Source organism: Agelaius phoeniceus, chromosome 3, assembly GCF_051311805.1.
Source record: "Agelaius phoeniceus isolate bAgePho1 chromosome 3, bAgePho1.hap1, whole genome shotgun sequence".
NCBI classification, from domain to species: domain Eukaryota; kingdom Metazoa; phylum Chordata; class Aves; order Passeriformes; family Icteridae; genus Agelaius; species Agelaius phoeniceus.
The window spans coordinates 18599258-18620038 of record NC_135267.1 but is presented as its reverse complement, the minus strand read 5'-3'; the positions used below and the strand labels follow the sequence as shown (position 1 = coordinate 18620038).

The following is a 20781-nucleotide window of genomic DNA, read 5'->3' as shown; positions in this document are numbered from 1 at the left end:
CAGGAAGGATGTTTTACTTATTTCCAGCTGGAAAGTGGTCAGCATGGTGAAGATAAATAACATTTTGGGGTTTTTTCCCCAGATATTTCAACCAACTGAACTCTTTGCTGTTGCCAAATCCAGCACTCACAAGACTTTTAACATACTGTCCAAAACAACATTGAACTCCAGTATTTTCCACTTTGAAAAACTAAATGAAGATTTTCCACTAAAAAGTGCAAAGTATATTTCACATAAAAAGGCAGTTTCTTCTGTAAGAAAACAGTGAGAACCAAGACCTTTTATAAGATGATTTTGGGGTGAGAAAATAACTCAGTGAATCCACATCAGTTGGTATCAATTAAAAATACAGATTAAAGAATGAACTAGAAAAATGCCTTGGGTAAGTATGAACTAAGCTTGTGAAAGTACTTTCTGTCTTTGCCTTGCAGTGCTTCAGCATTATTAGACTGGATTATTCTCTTTACCTCTACAAAACTGCTCTGGATCTTGAAAATAATAATAGAACTTAATGTGTGTATAAACCAAATGTAAATTTTCAGCCTGGGTATTTGCATACGCTTCGTCTTTTAGCAGGATAAGGATTGAGGTTGTGATTGAGATCCATCAACATATTTTTTCCCACTTGTTGATTCTCCATATGCTTATTAAGGTGATAAAAAGCATTTGGAGTTAATATATTTTGCCCCATTCCCTTGTTTTAAATCCTAGGACTGAACTTCTGACTAAACTTTTGACAAATATAAGTTGAGTGTTTGCCAGGAAGAATGAAGTTGCCTTCCTGAGAATGGCTGGCAAAAGATACTTGAGGAATGAGTGACAATCACTTTTCTAGAGGGGATCAAATGATGAACCAATTTCTATGCCCCAAAGAATGACTCAAGAGATGTCATCTGCCAAGTAGTATCAAGGAATGCTGTTGGTAAGCCACCATCTCATAATATCACACAAGTTAAGATTGTTTCTCATTAGGGTATCTACATCTTTTCCTAAAATAGCTGCTTTATTTCTAACAGAACAATCTATGATTCTTTATCCATTTATTTTAAAGATAGATTATTTTAAAATAAAATATTTCTTTACTAATTTGCACAATTAGAAAACAAGCTATTTGTTTCATCAAGACAATAAAGTACAAGCAAATAGATTTCTATAGCCTACAACTGAGTAGCTTGAGGAAGAAAAACAAAACCAAAAGCAGTTAAATCTAAGTTTGAATATCTCTACAAAACTTACAAAGCCAAACCTGTGGCTGTTCCAGCTCCTTATATCACTGAAAGTAGAGCATATGTGAATTTGAATTGGTGATTACTAAGTCATTGCTACTTTTGAAATAATTTGGGTAGTTTTATAACAGTCTAGATTTCACTAGTGTTATTACAAAGTTCAGAATGTTGATGGAGCAATGTAGACAAAAGTAAGGTTATGAAATTAATACTTTCTAATGAAAACAGATGAAAACAGAAGAAATAAAAATACAGGGTTTGGTACATGTTTGTCAAAATGATGGTGGAAGAACTGAAAAGCAGAAATACTTGATTGCATTAACATGAAATGCAAATCACACCAGCTAAAGTATTTATTATAAGTGTACTCATCAAACTTATTAGGAATGCTACTGTTAGTTACATGTAATAATGTAATTTTAAAATAATTAAAAGTGAATCTGCAATAACTTTGCCCATAGCAGTAATACACATAAAATGAAAATACCATCATTTATCATTGTTAAAAACTCAGATATTGATGGAGTTAAACTACAACCTGGCCCAAAGTACAATACTAGAAAATACAACTGTAAAAAATCATTATTCAAAGTTTAAATACACTTTCATAAGCATTGGGAAGGTGATGATGCAGTTGTGAAATATTTTTCTCCAATATGCAATGAATATAGGTTTGCTGCTGCAGTACTTCATTGTCACCCACTCTAGAACAGTTTCTGATACCACCACTGTCATAATCTTTTCTTCTCTTGATAATAAATTTTTTTGTGTAAATACAAGTAAATAATCAATAAGACACATTTATCTTTTTTTTTTCTTTTTTAACTCTTTAACTACGGGAATTTTTTTACTATGATGTTCTTTTACATTAATTTAGAAAATACACCTATGTAGATGTTATGTAGATGCAACACCAAAGGCAAATTCTTAATGTAGTCAAAATGGCAGAATAACATTGACCTATGTAAGGGGTATATTGCTGTAAAATACATTTTATAACTATTAAAACAAATGAATAACATTTCTTGCCATAGTAATTATATTTGACAGCTAGACAAAAATAATCAGGTCCTTCAGTACAAACAGTTCACAAAACTGTTATCCTAACTGCAACAGCTTTACAAATGTAAGCATCTTGTGACCTCTGCTCAGATTTGTAAATCCTCATTCTTATTAACTTAATACTGTTGTACCTGTGTTTTGTTATATTTAGCTTTTTTAGTCGCATTCCCTCAGGTTAATGCAACAGCAGCTTTTGAGATTATTGGAATCTGTTAGAAACACTGTTACACTGATATAAAAGTTCATAGCACAATCAAAAGAATTTTTGTTGAATATCTGTAATTGAAAACTGGTGATAAAATTTTAATATGCTTTAAAATAACCCAGTTGTTGCTTACCCCGCTCTGTGTTTGAGTTTTTTATCTAGGATTCCATCTCTGGAAACAAGTTTATTAAATACCAAAATGCCAATCACCATGTTGACCTGTCAAACAGAAAACAAACAGTTGATCTTTCAGTGCCTAAAATAAAATATTGTATCCTGGCTCTACTGTATTACAGGCCAGCAAAATGCCTCCTCTTATATTTCTGAGCATTCATGTAGCAATGTCCCTGAACACATCAAAAGGTTGTAACAAAAAGGTGACATAATCACACACACTGCAACAGGCAGGCTCGTTTTGGGACCTTGAATTATGCTTGGTATCAAACTGTATATGTGTACATGTCTGATGGCCAGAAGCTTGAGTAATATAACTTTAATGTTTTGTCAGTTTTAATTGCACCCATATATATCCTATTCCAGGAAAACTGCTGCAATTTGAGTTCCCTGCACAGGGAAGAGCATGGTTCCTTTTTAAACATTTATGGCCCATGTGGGTGTTCCCACTTATGCAGAACCTGCCTGTGGTTTTCCATATCTTCCTGCACCTAAATCACTGTCTATGTCATTCACCAAAATGTCAGTTTTGAGCCTTGTTTGGCTGCAATTTACTATTTTTGTGGACCAGATAAATTCCTGGGATGTCTGTTTAGCCCCACTAAAGTAAAAGGTGTTATGATTACAAACATGGGTTAAAGATCTAACCTAAAAAAGATTTAAATGTTTTAGCTGTCAGACTTTGGGACTTAATGGACATATTAATGGCATTTAATGGACAACTTAATGACTGTTATTATCCATTTGTATTATTGAACTGAACTCTATTAACCTGTCTCTGCATGGCCCTGCAAATAGGTAACACCAATTTTTGAATCTATTAATGTTCCTTTTTTTCTATTTATTAAAGAAGGAAAATCCTTTTTTCCTGTCAAACTGGTTTTTCAAAACCTGTGCCAAAATATCTAATTGTTGCTAGTCTGCCCTGCCAATTCTTTTTCAACTTTATTTTCAGCATTAACATTTTTCAGCTGGTGTTATATAATTCTTTGGCTTCACACACTTAGGCTTAAGTGGCTGCATGGAACAGCTCCTTTCCACAGCTACCAGCTAATGGTAGGGCAAACTGCAACTGTGAACTTCCAACATCTCTGAACAAAGACTTGCCAATTAAACAGAGAACATACAGTTACTTCCATGTGAAAATTATAACTGGCTTTTTGTAAACATCCTTGGCTCCTCTACCATGACAGGGACTGTGAGTTGTACAAAAGGATCCTGGCTTGACTCCAGGCAATGATGAGAAAAACTCTATGGGAGTAGTAAACATCCATTTCAGGAAAATTCACGTAGATGAATAGCTTTATCTTTGATGACTAATAAGACTGATTCTCTTTTACAAGAGAAAACCAGAAATAACCAGTGCTGATAGAGTTATCACAGTATAAAATTTCTGGAGTGGGAAGAGGAATTAGATTCAAAATCTGTAAGGGAAAAATGCTAAATAAATTGTTGTAAAAAATCCATACAGACTGGAGAGCAGATGTCTGATAGCCGATGGCACAGGTAGGATGTAATTCATCTTACCCTGAAGTAGACAGCTGAAATACTTCTGATGATTTGATCTCTAAAAGTATGTATTTTTCTTCACTGACAATGAAATATGGCTGGGATAACTGACTTAGATGCAGAAATCTACATTGCAGATAGCTACAATTAGGCAGAAATGAATCCTACACCTAAATGCATGTCCAGAGATGTGGAAGATCAATACACAAATGAGTAACATTTCCCAGCTATGAAAATTTTTTCTTTGCCTTCAAATACAGTAGCCATGGAGAACTTGCTGGCAGGTTCCACTCCTTCTGTTGCTTTTGCTGGCACAGCAATCCACTGCCAAGCAGCACTCTATCAAGGCTGTCACTGACTTTCACAAGGCAGTGACAATTGCGTAGATGCTGCTGATAATAACTCAGTGATGCCTGTAACAAGTTTTCTGTGCCACTAATCAGTACATTATTCTTTCACAGCTTACTGTGTAAACATGGAGAGATAATTGGTATAAAGAAGTGATATAATCAAATGAATCATGCATTCAAAATACTGAAGGTGTGTTAAACAGCAATGATCTCAGTATTTACAGCGAAATGCAATGTTGATGTATATCTAAGCTTTATAATGGACATAGCACTTTCTATCATTTCATACAAAGATAGTGGGAATTAGATTAATGTTTACCAAGACAACAGCAGCTGCAGGTCCAACGAAAGCATAAAGTAGCCCTCCTTCCAGAGACAGCCAGCAGCTGGAAAGAACATTAGAGAAGAACTAACACAAATTAAAAATAAGCATAACACACTGTCAAGAGAGCATTAATAATTAATACAGCATATTTTTCTGATGTATGAGATTCATATGCACACACACAAAAGAACTGCCTTGTTGATATGAAGAAGTAGAGATAGTGAAAGACAGAAGTGAAAGATATTTCCATTACCAGTGGTTAACATTTCAAAGTCTTTAACATGAGTTACACATAAACTGAAATGATCAAAACGTATAAAGACCAAAACAGAAAGTAAGTTTGCAAAAATTTATTGAATCTCTAGTCATGTATGATGAGTTAACTGAACAGGCCTTGCCAAATAGGCATCTAGAAACATTTCTAGCTTACTATATCTGATAGTTCTATACTTAAAAGTGATGAAATGGTCAAGCACCTGTAATATGGAACTTCAGAAAAAAACAGGTTTCTGCATATCCTGTCATTTAATAATTGCTATTAGAACTACACCTTAAAGACAATACGTCCATTAGAGAAAAATAATATATGATATATGATCTAATATCTTCTAATATTTTGCAAACAATTTAAATGTATATTTTAAGTCATCTGAAAACTGTATTTTCTGGAGACCCCCTAATCTCAAAGAGTTTGTCATTCTGCATCAGAGATTTCACTAAAAACCATCAGATTTCCAAACACAGAGCACTTACAGAATCAAATTCTAAATATTTGATATAATATGATGTAAAACTTTTCAAATCTGCAAAAGAACAGGAGCTACACACACTGAAGTAAATGCAGCTGTGCTATTTTCCCAGTGATTACACATTCAAAGAACAGCATGTTTATTTGAATGCATGATCACACCTACATATGAGGAAACTAGCATATACATTCAAATAATTTACTTGGATTTCATATCCAGAAACGTTCACATCAGAATCACACATATCTTCTTTATTTTCCATCAGTGCTTTTGTACGTTCCAAAACCAAGTAAAATAACTGCAGGCACACCATAATATTAATGGTCTGCTACGGCTGGTATTCTCACTGCAAGGAACAAAAGCATTTTCCATTGCAATGAAGCCATGTGAAAACTGTCACATGAATGCAACAGCACCAGTGTGCTAAATTCTGGAATGATAAAAGGATGCAAATAGTTCCTATCTGCTTCACAGTTAAAAAGGTAGTATATGCCAAGCTATTTTACATCCTACTTCAAAAACCACCTACAACACTAATGTTCAATTTATTTTTGCAATGTCAAAGAAAAATGCTTTCAAATTTTTCTGCAGTTTTTCCTACTATTTTTTCAAAAGCTAGGTTATTATTATCAGTCTGGGAACACAGACTTCTGAGAGGGGGAAGTGCATTCATAGAGCACTTCCTTACCAGTATGAACTTTCAAACTTAGTGAAGATGACCACTTAGAGTAATTAGGACTTGTAATAAAAATTTTCATGTTAATGGGAGACAGAAACAGCAGTTCATAAAAATAGTTGTTGATGTATTGTAGTTTGAAAATAACTTCAGTTACCTGTGCTGAAAAAAGGGTCCTAAATAAAAAATAAAAGTTTTTATCACAAAACACTTTGAGATAAAGGAAAAATGTTTCCCTCTCTTTTCCATATTATCAAGTAAAATGGCTGTTCAAAAGTGATTTCTGCTTAGAGGCAGAGCTGGAAAAAAATGTAGAGGTTGTCCTTTTTTTCACTTAACCTCATTTTTACACAATCTGAATTTTCAACAGTCTGGATTTTCACCAGTGTGTGACATCATTATTGTAATATATTTAACATTTCCTAGCTGATGACTGAAAATAAATTTTCCTCCATCTTCTTCTGTTGAAGACTGACTGCAGATAGATTTTCAGGTGCCTTCCTATACCACGAGGCAATTCCTGTTGATTTTTTACTAGTTTTCCTTCTCCTCTTTCTTTGCTCTGATAGTTCCCCCCCCCCCCCCCCCCCGTGTTTTATAGTTGTTTTTATTTTGTTCTCATGTTCTCTTCTTTCTCCCTGATGTGCACATAGCAGAAAGCCATATAAATTGATTAGTGTTAAGAGCAGCCACTGGTGGCTTTATGGGACCATGTTACATGATCATAAAATTCTGCTGAGTGATGAAGCATCTGTACACTTGCTCCTGTGTCCTGTGCATTTTTTGAGATATTTGATACTCTCCAGGAGATTGGTTCCTTTTAAGAGAGCATGGCAAGAGTATGACTATGATAGAATTTTGATTTTTGCTGCTACAATAAATTCCTGGAATTTATCTCCACTGTATGTTAACATGAGCAGGTTTATTAACTGTAAGTTTTAGTAGTGATGCTTTCCTAGCTGTGAGTGTCTGAAAAGTGATAGCAACAATATTTAGTAGATTAAAGGCTGGAAAAAGCTATTTAGCTTTCAGACACATTACTCTTTTCCAGATAACCTGAAATATCTAAAAGCTTGTCTCTGTGGGTTTTTAAATTATTTTTAGGAAATCCCTTCAGCCTCTATCTCTACCCCTATATCTCTATCCCTGCAAGTGTCTGGGTGAAATATTTTTCTTAGGCAGTTTAAAAAATACAGAAATGTAACTGTCTAATAATTAGGACTCAGAAAAAAAGACAGAAATCAGAGACTGATGATCACAGAAATGGCTCCAGTGTGAACAATTCAAGCACTCTCATCATACATACAACATAGAGAAATGAGAGGTGCTGCAAAGATTCTTGGACCTTCTCCTTTTCCATGAATCTCTTCATGTGTGGGACTATGGAACTGGAATAAATTCCTTAATTTTCACTTTTAATGTTCTAAAAATGAGCATCTTCAAGAGCATGAATAGTTTGCAACAGGGTGTGCTTCTGATAGCAGCATGTGTGTAACTGACTGAAACCAATTAGGCAAAATATAGTGTAAGCAATTAAAAAACTTACACAAGTGCTTTAGTTATGGTAGGAGGAGCAGGACAGGAGCTCTGCTTTTACACTGTCCGACAGCTGTCATGAGACAAAATTCTTTGCTGCCTTCTGGAGTGGGACAGCACATCAGCTGGTGATGGAGGAGGAATCTCCATTCCTTGTCTTCACTGTTTTCCTTATGTAACTCTGATGTCAAATGCCAAGAAAATATATTTGCGAATAAGATGAAAAAGCTGAATTATGGTTCTGTTTGTCCCTTGTACGCCTTCATTTGATCTTTTCTCCCATAGTACCATGTCATCTGGATTTGGATCCTGGGAGAAGAGCTTTTACATGTACAGAGACCTGCTCTTTTTTACTTTCCAGGTTGCTCTTAATGAATGATTTGTTGCTTTGTCTGAATATTTCAGAATATCCTCTTTTAAAAATGCATTCAGCCCAGGAAGGAAGCAGGAAGAAATGTTAACTAAAGCAAGTACTCACACATGAATGATTTCAGTAGAGCAAATGTAATGGGATTAATCCTGCAAGGGACAGAGCTACATCCCCAATGGGGGTCTGGACATCCTTATTTAGTGATTTGTAATTCTCACAGCCTAAATGGTTTTCCAGTTGAGGTTCAAGGACTAAATAATAAAAAAAAAAAGCCAGCAAGATGAAAAAATAATTCAGAGGAGTAGGTTCTCAATATAACACTCAAAAGGGGACTAAGACCACTGTTGCACTTGCCAGCTCTAAGTGTAATTAAGCATTTCAGTTACATAAGACATTCCTCATTAAAAAACTCAAGATGGACGTTGTCACAGTTTATAACTACAGAGCTTAGTGGTTGGAGCCAGAACTCAGGAGGAGGTTTGGTTTTGTATTCTTACCCACCCAGAGCTGGAGTGCCAAGATGATGACACATACAGGGAAGGGAGGGGGAATCCTGATCTCAATGATGATGCTAAAGAGAATAATTAAATATTCATTGAAGTGAAGACTTGACCTTACTCATCCACATCACTGATGAATGCCCTCATTACCAGTCTACAGAGTCATATTTCCTCTTTCTGTCCAGATGCATACTTAATTTCTTAGGCAATGTGAGGAGAGCTCCAAACAGGCTGACCAAAGGAAGCACACTCTTGCATAGATAATGGTGGTTGGAGTGCTCCACTGGCAGGAGGAAGGCTCAGCTCCTTCTTCATCAGAACATTGAAGGGCAGCCTCTCTGAGGAGTCAATTTTCCAAGGTGCTAAATACACACTGGAACCAGCCAGGTGGCTAAACTGGTACTCTATTAGTTGAATGGAAATGAAGCACACAGATTTCCTCCTTTCTGTCTCTCAGATACAGCTCAGTCCAGGAAATGGACTGGATCAGGGTGTCCAGGAGAGAGGGGATGGATGGGAGAACTGTTTTGAGACATTTGAAGGGCTTTGGCTCCAAGCTGCTCAGGGGCATTAAACTCGAGGTACCTGCTTGGTGTGCAGAAACCTGAGTGCCAAAGAGGCTCTTAAAGGTACAGTTTTGGACAAGTTTAAAGGTTGGCAGAGGTTACCCAGAACATTTAAGATTCTCTTTTTTAAATCTATATAAATGTTAGCTGTTTACTGGACCTAATGCTCAGTGCTTCTTACAAGCTTGCTATTTCAAAATCTCAAATGAAATATGGGATTCCTGGCGCTCTGCTGAGCTCAGTCCAAGACTGGCATGCTGTTTTCTCTTTGTTCTTATGTGGATCACTCAGTGATTCTCAGTGCAATGCCAGGTGTGAATGGATAGCTGTAGAGCGTGCTATGCAGTTCCTGATGGGTATGACAATCTTGGTCAATAAAAACATAGTTTATCATTTCAGATTGACTTACTAGTGAGCTGTTCCATATCCTTTTGTCTTGGTAAAGCCTATTGATATTGCAACCACTAATGCTGGCAGTCCTGAAAAAAAACCAAAACAACAATAATCAGTAGATGCTGAGTAAAATATTGCTGTTCTGCCTGGACAAAAATGACAGGGCAAGCTAATGCAAAATGGGCAATTTTACATGGAATGAATTATTTAATGAAGCACATTGCTGTTGTAGGGTTTGTTTTTCTAAAGCTCTGGCAGGGAGGAGGACACTGTTTTCTGCCCACGGTGTACTGCTTTGATGTAGCTAAATTACTGATACATTTGACAGGTCTTAGCTTGAAAGGGGTTTCATAAATATTCAGAGAATGTTTCTTTCTTGTTTTATTTTGATTTCTTGATATTACACTACCTTGCTGAAAATCTTCAAAAATTTTGTTAAAACATATTTAGAAAAGAATGCTACATTATACACCAGCATACCATGAGCTTGAGATACAGTGGAAAGGCTTCTAACCTAGCTCTCCTTTTAGTAACTTGCTGTCTACTATTTTTCAGTTTTACTGAAGAAAATGATTATATTATTAACATTGCCACTGCATTAAATGTTTCATTCCAATGATTCTTAGGAAATTAATTTTACTGACTTACCCCATCCAAGGCACAGGAAACGCTTCCTTATGAGTCGTGTCCTAATTTTTCCAGTAACAGCCATATATGACTGCCACGCTTCTGTCAAAACCCAACAGAATGAAGCTAAGAAGAAGAAGTGTAAAAATGCGGTGGTTGTGGTGCAGATGCCCTGCAGGGAGCAAAGAGAAGCTCATGCTGAATATTAGGGACACTCATTTCTGTTTTCAAGTCAAAGAGTTGTCATATTCTATCATCTTGACCTTTATCCTTAGCATCAACTCTCCCTTTTCTCCCTTTATGATGTGGTGGCCACAAAGAGCAAGAGAAAGAGAGAGAAATGTTGATGGGGATTAGGCAGAAGAGGTTTTGACTTGTTTTCTTAAAAACTGAGTGTTCTGAGCAGGGACAAAAACACAAAATAAGTCATGCCAGCAGATTTTTCTCTACACATTTACTTTCACCAGGGACCATCATAAAGCCATTCTGGTAAGCCAGTTACAAAATTACTGATTATAAAATCACATAGAGCTGAACAGAGAAAATGTGGGGATAGAAATGCTCCTAATTACCAGTTACATTTTATTTCCCTCTATGAAAAAAGACCCTGATTATAAAATTTAAAGTTGAATTTTTTATTTTTCCAATTTAAATTTTCTAGAACATTAGCTTTAGATATTTTTAGGCTAGTTTAAGTATCATAACCTTAACAATTGCCCTGGATATTGTTTTTATGGGTATCAGTCATTTGTCATCTGAAAAGTATTTTGAGCACATGCAATTGGCTTTCTTTTGTCACTGTAGCCCTTAATTAAACTTGACATTGTAGCTTGCGTAAATGAGCTTCTTGGCATAAATGATCTGTGCTCCACTGTGTTGCTTAAAATGCCAGCAGCAGGCTATAAAATGCAGTCTGCATAGTACCCCAGAACCAAGACTACACCAGTAATGTTGAGAATATCACTAGCACAATTTATCCTTAGCACAAATTAAAGTGTCAACATTATGTTAAGATTAAAAGGAAGAACAGTTCACACCCCCAACATCAATGAGGTCAACCCATGGAAAAAATGAAAGATATTACTTTATGATTATTTCTTTATGCATCATACACATCTAATAGCTACCTTATGCTTAGCCTTGTATCAAAAGTTTGTACTAAATTGTACTTATTGTACTAAAATCCCAGTTGAGCAAATTATTTAGGGAGAGAATATGCACATTCCTGCTTATATATAGGTACTTGCATATATTGCTGATTCAAGGCTGATAGGAAGGATACAACATTTATGACACCCATGTATTACACCATCCATGCTTTTTAGTTCTTTTTATGCTCTCAATTACTTCCCAATATGTTTTGAGTTGAATTTTCTGTGGTGTTAATTTTCCCAGATTCTTATTTGAAATCAGTTGTGCTGGGTAATTCCAACAGTTATCTTAAATAAATAGCTGATACCAGCTGACATTAGCATTAGCTGACATCTGAACTTTCAAAAATTTATGAACTTGAAGACTCAAAATGTAATGCTCTCTTGCTTTGAATTTATAGATGTGACAAACACCTTGTCTTCAAACCCTGTATCAAATTATCTATTTAAATCTAGAGGAAAGGAGTTCTGTACAATGATATGCAAGAGAACTGCTGATAATAAAAAAAAAAACAAACCAAGTAATGTAAACTGGAAAAAACCAACAGATCCTGAAAAGGCAGTAGGTATTCCATCCTAGGCTTTGCCATTAATTCTTATGTTTAGATGCCCCTAAGGTATATGGATTCATAAAATCTATCCAGCTGAAGTCTGACTAATAGCAGTGTTTCCTGTGCATGAAAAAAATACCCCAAACCCCACATATTTAAAATGTAAGTTCTGCATTGAAACACACAATAAATACAATAGAAAATTCATAAACTGCCTTTCTTTAACTAGCTGGTTCATATGTTATTAATTCCTATTATGCAATTTTAATTTGTTTTCCTATCAATGTTCTTGCAAAAGCTAGAGAGTTCTGTCAGAGCAAGAATTTGACAACAAAATTACTTTTTACTGAGGAACAGTACAGAATCTTTTATGGAGGAACTGCATAGGTAAAAACACATCCTGAAAAAAGAAAAGGTGAATATACTATTTCCCTTATAAATAATGTAAACACAAACAATCCTGATCTTTTTGGTGAAAACACTGCTAACTCTTATGGTTGACTTGAGTGCCCAGTGTAGGATTTAATTAATAATTTATCCTCTATTTTGAAAAAAAGAGAAGATGACAATAATCTGAGACAAATGTGGACATGGCTACTGTGGAAGAAAGAGCTGTGATGAAAATGTTAATGATAATGTTAGGCAGAAAATGAGAAGACAGAAGCAAGTTTTATGAGAAGCGATCTGTGCTCTAGCTGCAATATATGACTGCTGATTATATCTAATTCTTGTGAGCAGCAGACAGGTCTTTAATGAACAACAATGGTAAGTCTGTACCACTGATAGAACAGTGTATTTGCATCACATGCCATCAAAAATATGCAAATCAGCCTGCAAACATCACCAAACAACCGCTGTGGGGTTGTGATGGCAGGTTCATGTGCAGGCAGTGCTTGCAGAGATCTCAGCTTCCCTCCCTGCAAGAGGAGCAGTCCTGGCAAACAAAACTGCCCCCTCCCAGGCATAGCCATGGGCTCAGCACAGCTATCCAGTACCCCACTGGAAATCTGGCTTTTATGGACTTCCTTATTCTTCCCCTTTGATAAATAAATAAGGAAACAACGCTGTTCTGTCTGGGAAAGCAACGCATCTGGGAAGTCAATTTCCAAATAGAAACAAAAATCCATTTCCACCGAAGGTTGTTATTAAATGAGCCATTGAATAGGTCTGATTTTAGAAATATACATTAGCATTTTTTCTTTCTCACCAAGTTATGAACTACTGCCAATTGCTCCTTCCTCTCCTCTTCTTCCTTGGCCAGGGACCGCCACCTCCCCTCAGTTTGAGCAGCAGCATCACTCAAACCTTGTGGCTCAGCACCCACAGAAAGCTGCAGTGTGTCAGCCTGCCTGCACCAAGAGATAATGGTACACATCTTCCCCATTGCTTTAGGAGGAGATGTTTCTCATTTATTCTAATTCTAGTTTATTAAAACTCACTGAATTAATTACCTGTGCTGAGGACCTGTCAACCTGCAACAAAATTAATTTAAATTTAATCTATTCACTGTTTCTTCACGCTTCTGAAATTAAGTAAACTTTTACTCTAACCTCCCCTTCCTCCCACAGCTTTTGTTCTTGGCTCCCCATATTTACTTATAAGAGAGGGGAAGGAGCTTTTCTGTCCTCAGAATGCATGGTTTCATGGACTTCAATTGAGTCTCAGGTGTTAAGCCACCTGGAATATCTAAGTAAGACCATTCATCCCTTTTTAATAAACAACATACTAATGAAAGCAAGAACACACATCAGGTAACAAATGATTTCCTTCTCTCATACTTGTAAGACACCTACTTCAAATATGTGTACTGAAGCACAGCTGAGAAATCTAAAAAACAATGGAAATTCAAAGCTACATTTTCTAAACTTTAATATTTTTATATAATAATTACGAGTGAAGTAGAGAATATATCAATTTTTATGACCTGCAAAGTAGGTCACAAATGTAACCTCAAAATAAGAATTTCTCAACATTCTTTGAGCATTTGGCTGTTGTGTTTTGGGTTTTTTAAAAGAACAATGGTATTTTTTAATAGAAAAATATGTGTTTGTTTGTTTTGTTTTTTTTAATAGCAGTGTCTTCTGCTGTAGATTTTTCGCACAAAGGCAAAGAGAGTTAAGTAAGAACACCTGATTTGTTTTCTGGCCCTGAAACCAGTTCTTTTTCCTTCAACAAACTTGTTGACTCTCTCTGGATTCTGATAAACAGTATAAAAATCAAAGCTATTTGAAGATGAACATGAAAAATGAAATCTGTATTGGTGGTAGCAAAATGAACAGGGCTAAAATTGACTCAGATTATTTCATGAAGAAGAAATAAGAGGTAGTAGAAAAGCATTTAAATAATAAAATTTCTTAGAGATTGGAATCTTGCCTTTGACTTCTCTCTGCGGAGATAAGCCTAACAAGATAAATTAAATGGGTGCTATTCTTATGATGTTCTGATCATGCACGGAGTTCACAAAGAGCACCTAAAGACCAGAATAATGAATAAATGAAACTAAGAGCAAAAAACCCAAAGATAATGCAAATGACACAGTAAAAAGCAGAAAAGTAATTCTATGACAAAATAGAATTTTGTATATTTTATTTTCTTTTAGTCACTCTTAAGCCATCTACTCTCAAACAGTGTATCTTTCCCCTTTTTAAATCAAAAATGTAAATTCATAAAATAAGACACTGCTTATTATTCTGAATTTTATTTTTTTATTATCATCTATTTTTAAACTGAACTGACTTGAGCAAGTCTTTGTCTCAGGAGTAGCAGACTTCCAGAATACAGGGATACAGTATATTGGTCAGATGATATTGAATGATAGATTAAATACTGATTTATAAAGTGACATGTTAAAATAGACTTTCAGAGACTGTGGGACAAAGAAGTAAGAACATTCTTTTCAGGAGTGGTTTTCTGGAAGAGAGACATGTTTACAATGAGAAAAAATATGGCTAAAGAGGCTCTTTCTTCAGTTGCAAACTTATTTGAAACTCTTAGCATCTTAAATGTCTGAGAAATCATAGCTGAAGTCTTTACAGTTTCTCTTCCAGGATCATTAATGTTGTTGACATCATACAGCTTTGAAGATACCATTTAAAAAATCCCATGTTCCTTTCTTTTGACAGACTGTGCTGCTAACACCACTTGTTCTAGCAAAGAACTCAGGAAATCAGATATACTGATATTGTAAATAGCAATATAGTAGAAATAATTGTTCTGAAATAATGTTATTTGTGTTTTCAACCAACATCTATGAAAGTGTTTATTTTAATTAACACATAGGAAAACTTAGGGATCTTCTAAAAGTCTTTTCTGGTGTTCTTAGCAGTTGAAGACTCAAGTGGTTTAACTTCACTACATTTTGGTCTGATATCTGACATGATAGCCCAGAATAATTATTAATTGACTTGAATTTGTGTGATGAGATATACAGTTAATTATTATACAGAAGGACTCTATATGCAGTACAAGACAACGTGAATGGGAGCTTTTACTTGGATTTTTAAAGCAAGCTGTTTTTGCTGTGCAACAGCAGTAATCTTTGAGCAATTAGGTGATCTGCCTTACAAAGATAATGAGTGATAACTAAGGACACTCAATTTTTTGTCCTTCTACTCAATCATTTTGTTTACCCACAACAAGCAAGATGCCTTTCTAGGTTCTGATAAATAGCATATAAGATGGCTGTAAATGACCCAGCTCTTTCTGCAGTTCCTTTAATTTTGTTTACAATTATGCTCCTATTTTTATCAACAGCATGGCAATCTCACAGCAAATGTTTTTCAATAAAAAAATTTATTTTTCTTTTCTTTTTGTTATCATATGCAAATTATCACAATAGTTGCTAAACTTTGGGACCATTTCATGTGCCCAGTCTTAGGGTGCAATATAATTTGTTCAGCTACTTCGATTTAAGGTTTTTCTTCTCTTCTGGAATCTGTCTTTTTATCTGACAATATAACCACAGTGATCCTACTGCAACAGTATAAGTGTATCTGGAAGTAAACTTACACATCAAATTGTAATTTTTCTCTGCATTTGTGCTTTGCACATACACTTTTGATATCCTTCTTACTATTTTCTCCTAAAGTTTCTTCAGATTTTACTAACAAATTCAGTTCCTGTTCCTCTTTTATCAAGATTTACCTTGAAGATATTTCTAAAAATCAACCCTCTATGAGTAAAGCATTTACAATCTCTTTTCACACTTAGTAGTCGGAATGTCTCCTATTTTTCCCTGGTGCAGAGTTCAATAGAAGTGCTGTTTATATGTGATCCATTATGTCTGTGGAGCCTTCTTTTTAACTTCTGCCCTTTGGAGTTACTTTTCTTCAAAGTTCTCCCTTGATAGCTGTCACCTCTACCACTCATATCAACAACCTCTGCATTTAAATTTTTTACAGCATAGTTGTACTGCAGCATCAGTTATGCCTATGGAGAACTGCTGGGTTTTATTCAAAATAATTCCTCTGCTAGCCACTATTCTTCTCCAGGTTTATAATACATATAGTACAAAATAATTCTATTAATTTGATATGAAGAGACAGTCTCCCATTTTTTGGGGTGAAAAAGAATTCAGTAAAGTTTCTGGCTGCATGTGCAAACCTTTCTCAGTCTGTCATGTGGCAGAATGTCTGCACTAGTAACTGCAAAGGTATCCTTTATGCACTGGCATGTGCATAAATTGTTAGTAAATTCCTTGGCAGAGTTTTGACCTGGGCCAAAAGTTAATGTCCCAGCCCAGGCCCACACAGAGACGAAAAGAGAGCCATGGGCCAGGAACCCTTCCTGATGGTCAGCTTGCACTCAGTGTCCTCCTGCCCTGGGGGGCTCAGGTCTAAGGGATGGAAGCTGTCTTGTGCTAATTTGCCTTGGGGCTATAGAAATATTTGTGTCTCATTTTGGTGACTAGGAGGGACAGAGACAAGATATCCAGCTGGATAATTCATATTATGCTGAGCTATGACTAATATACAAGACAGTAAAATTCATTCCATGTTGTTTGCAGCATTCTCTGGAGATTGTCTGTACAAAGCTCAGGCTTGTATTGTTTAACTTAGAATTGCTTTCTTGGTGACATGCCTACAGTAAATTGAAAGCCAGGTGGAAGACAATTCTCATATAATTTCCTTACACTTGCACTCATTTTAGTCCTCTGCCTGGTTTGGATTGTTATTGCCAGGTTATATTTAAGCAAATGAGTTCTGCACAAGCAGTATCACAGAACAGGTTACTCAGAGGCAATTTACTTTCTTCGATTACAAAACCTGGCAACAGAATCTCCTCCCCTTCTGCCTTTGTGCTGTGAAGATGTGTATTTTCCTGGGCAGGCAGGAAATGAAGGAATAGGATCCTCTACTCGTTCACAGTCAGTGGAAAGACTCCCATCAATTTAATTGGGTTTTATAATGGTTGTTGCACCTATAGAATAAGGGATGAAATGTGCATGAGCAGAAGCTTGTGATCTCACTTCTTATCTTAAGTGCTTTAAATGTTTACAAAGTATTGGATGAGCATTTTTTCTACTAAGTGAATATGGCCTACTTCACATCATGAATGTATTGTGTTGACTTTGATGTTAAACACTTTAAACAAGGTAAATGTCAGCTCTGTCAGGACAAAAAAACTTAGTATGTTAACTGTGACCTCAAATAAGTGTGTTTTGAAGTTTGTAAAGCTCAGAACAAGAGGTTTACAGGCAGAATAAAAGAAAATAAGAAACCCTTTAAAACTCCAAAGCATAAAATTATACAATTTTTTTTCAATTCCTTCCTGTCTAATTAGTCTCAAATTGCTATCACGGTGCTGTAATAATGATGCTTCCCTCTACCAGAGAAGACTCTTTTCAGTGATGATGCTCAGTTTAGGCAAAAAAGTGGAAATCACTGGTATGCTTTCTTGAAACAACTTCTTCATTACTGAGCTATTGAGGAATTAGAATTAAAAAATTGAATTGATATTGATGCTATCTTGAAAAATTGCTCTATAAAAATAGCTTTGTGAGGTTTTGTGTTAGAAAGTCTGAAAGAACTATTATTTAAAGAAAGATAAAATGTAGATTTGTGGATAAAATATAGATTTGTTTTTTGAATTGATGGGCAAGAAAAAGCAACCTGGTCTCTGAAAACCATTGAAAAATTAAATTCTTGTATATCATTGTGGGTAAGAGCAATGTAGAAGCAGAACTGAATGTGAAGTGTGAGCAGAAGGGACTGGGTTCATATGAATGCATGCACAGTTTGGCCTGAAAAGTCTCTGCAACTAGGGAACTAGCAACTCAGAGGAGAAAAGAGAATGCATGCTGGCTGTCAGAATGCTTCTACTGGGCTGTCAGAAAGACTTCTACTTACTTGGGAACTATGCAAATTAATGTATAGATTATGGATCAGTAATAAAAAAGCTTCACTGATGGTATTACACTTTGGTTTTCAGGACAGTTCTTTCTCAGGAACTGTTTTTAGGCTCTGAAAATTCCATATTGCTTTAATTTTAAAATATGGAATGTGTAGTGTGCTCTCTTAAATGAAGAGAAATGCTCTTGGCAGATTTGAAGAGATAATAATGAGACAACTATGTTAACAGTGAAGAAAAAGCTGTTTCTCTGTAACATATGATGTGCTGTATAATCATTTCAGCTTACTAGGTAAAGATATTCAGCTTTTTAAATCTCTCTTTGGGTTGCTGCAAGTAATATTAGGTTATAAGAAATATTTGTTTGCTTCAGCTATATGGCTATACCTGTTTGGAGAATGGAGAATACAAGAGCCATTAGTCAATTAGTGTGATGAGCAAACCATGTTCCAAAGGTCCTGAGTCTTCCCAACTTTCCCAACTTTAATTTATTTAAAAGTTCATGCTGGAGGCTGTGTGAGCAGCTAGGGGCAATGAGCCAGGATTGGTAATGGAGAGGTGGCTGAGCTAAGCACAAGGGTTACACCTGAGTCAGCAATGTCAGCAAAGAAAAGAGTGGTTCAGAGCACAGTTGAGAGGGATCTTCCTATGGAGTTCTGAGTAAAAGAGGAGGAGGTGTCCAGGCACAGACAAAGGCAAGGAATTGAAGGAGCTTCCTTGAAAAGATGGCATAACATAAGAAGGTAGTGGAATGGATATTGATATGTGGGATTTCAGATTCCTACATGAGGATCCAAATGCAGCCAGTGCAAACTGATGTCCTGGTGAACCAAATTACCGGGAAAAGCTGCCATTAGGTAGGCAGAAAATACTGCCTTGTGTTGCCCTCCAGTGAAACATTCTTGTAAAATAATTTTTTCCACTAAGAAAATGTTGTTATCACTTGAGTATCTCTACTCTTAAATCAGATCATCTGTTTGCTCTATTTTAGATTTTGATGGTATTTGCTAACAATAAAATTGCTGTAATTTTAGGGAGTTTCCTCAGCAATCAAATTGATGCCTAGAATGAGAAGTTCAACAACAAAGCCTGCAGTTGTCTTTCAGTTAGTCTGACTGTGATGATTATAATCCTGCCTTATGAAAACAGTCCATCTTCCTGTCTGGGATACTGGTATCAGCAAAGATTCCTTCTCTGCATATCTGTAAGAGTTTAATCCCTTTACATGATTGACTGAAACCATTGAAGTGATAGCTTTGCAATGCTATTACAACAGCGCCATATGTCACCTACCTTCATTCTTTTTCTGTTTGGCTTGCTTTTGTTTTTTTTAATCATAGTGTATACATATGTCTTAAAAGTCTTTATCTAAGAATAATAAAATGAAAAGGATGATTTTGCCCCTAAGAGCATCCTCAATTTCAAGCATGCTCAGTTTTCCTCCAAGGACAATGTCTTTTGGGATAAGCAGTTTGGACACAGTAAGAAATGGTCATTTTGAAAGAAGTAGTTTAAGTCCAAAATTGAAAGAATCCAGGAAAGGGAGATAATATCTACATTATGGCAATCCAAAGTCTTCTCATACCACAAAACTTCTGTTTATTTTTCAAAAATAACAGATAAAGCAATTTTTAAAAAGATATGCTACGGTTACATCTATTTGTACTTCCTAACAAAATGGATAAGAAAGCATTCACTCATTCTGCAGCCAGCTGGAATGGTACAGAAAATGCCTGTGTTAGTGAGTTTCTTTCTACTCCAAAATAAGGTGGCCACATCCAAACTGGTCTCTTGCCAGTTCCAGCTATCCCGAGCTTGGGGATAATGTGAGCTAGTGTGGGACAAAATCATGCCAGGAGGCATGCTAATTATTCCAGAGTATGGATGACTTCATGCCAATGCTTGGGGTCATGCCCACCTACAGAGGCATGTAGAACATTTTGACTTTGTTCTCTTACCCAGCAAAACATGAAGTGGGCTGGAGCAAATGTGGTGGGCTGACCTGGGCCAGCAACTAAGCACCTACCCAGTCACTTGATCACTCCCCCAGCAACATGGGGAAGAGAATCAGAGCAGCAAAAGTGAGAAAAACCTGTGGGTCGAGATAAAGATGGTTTAATAAGTGAAGGGGAAAAAAGCCTGCACCAAGTGATGCAAAAGCAGTCACTCACCACCTCCCACCAGCAGACTGTTGCCCAGCCAGTCTCCAAGCAACAGGCACCTTTAAAAGACCAGTGCTGGTTGTATTGCTGAGCATGTTGTCTTACAGTATGGGATAACCCTTGGTCATTTGGGGTCAGATGTCCTGGCTCTGTTCCCTCCCTTCAAATTCTTGTCCACCTCAGCCAACTCACTGCCAGAGCAGCTGAGAAACAGAGAAGGTCTTGATGCTGTGTAATCACTGCTCAGAAATAGCTAAAACATCAGTGTGTTAGCAACACTCTTCTTATTCAAAAATCCAAA

At 36.1% G+C, this 20781-nt stretch overlaps 1 protein-coding gene across 14 annotated transcripts in view; it reads right to left on the bottom strand.

Annotated features, from left to right (window-relative positions):
• ADGRB3 (adhesion G protein-coupled receptor B3) overlaps positions 1–20781 on the bottom strand; it is a 448324-nt gene that overhangs the window by 33070 nt on the left and 394473 nt on the right. For all 14 annotated transcript variants that reach the window (XR_013181240.1, XM_077174780.1, XM_077174786.1 and 11 more), the window contains 4 exons: positions 10290–10440; positions 9658–9727; positions 4846–4912; positions 2627–2712 (listed from right to left, as the gene is read on the bottom strand). Coding sequence is in view for 13 of the 14 variants with exons in the window: in XM_077174780.1 (XP_077030895.1) it covers positions 2627–2712; positions 4846–4912; positions 9658–9727; positions 10290–10440 (374 nt within the window). In the remaining variant the exon portion in view is untranslated. The remainder of the gene's footprint in view (positions 1–2626; positions 2713–4845; positions 4913–9657; positions 9728–10289; positions 10441–20781) is intronic.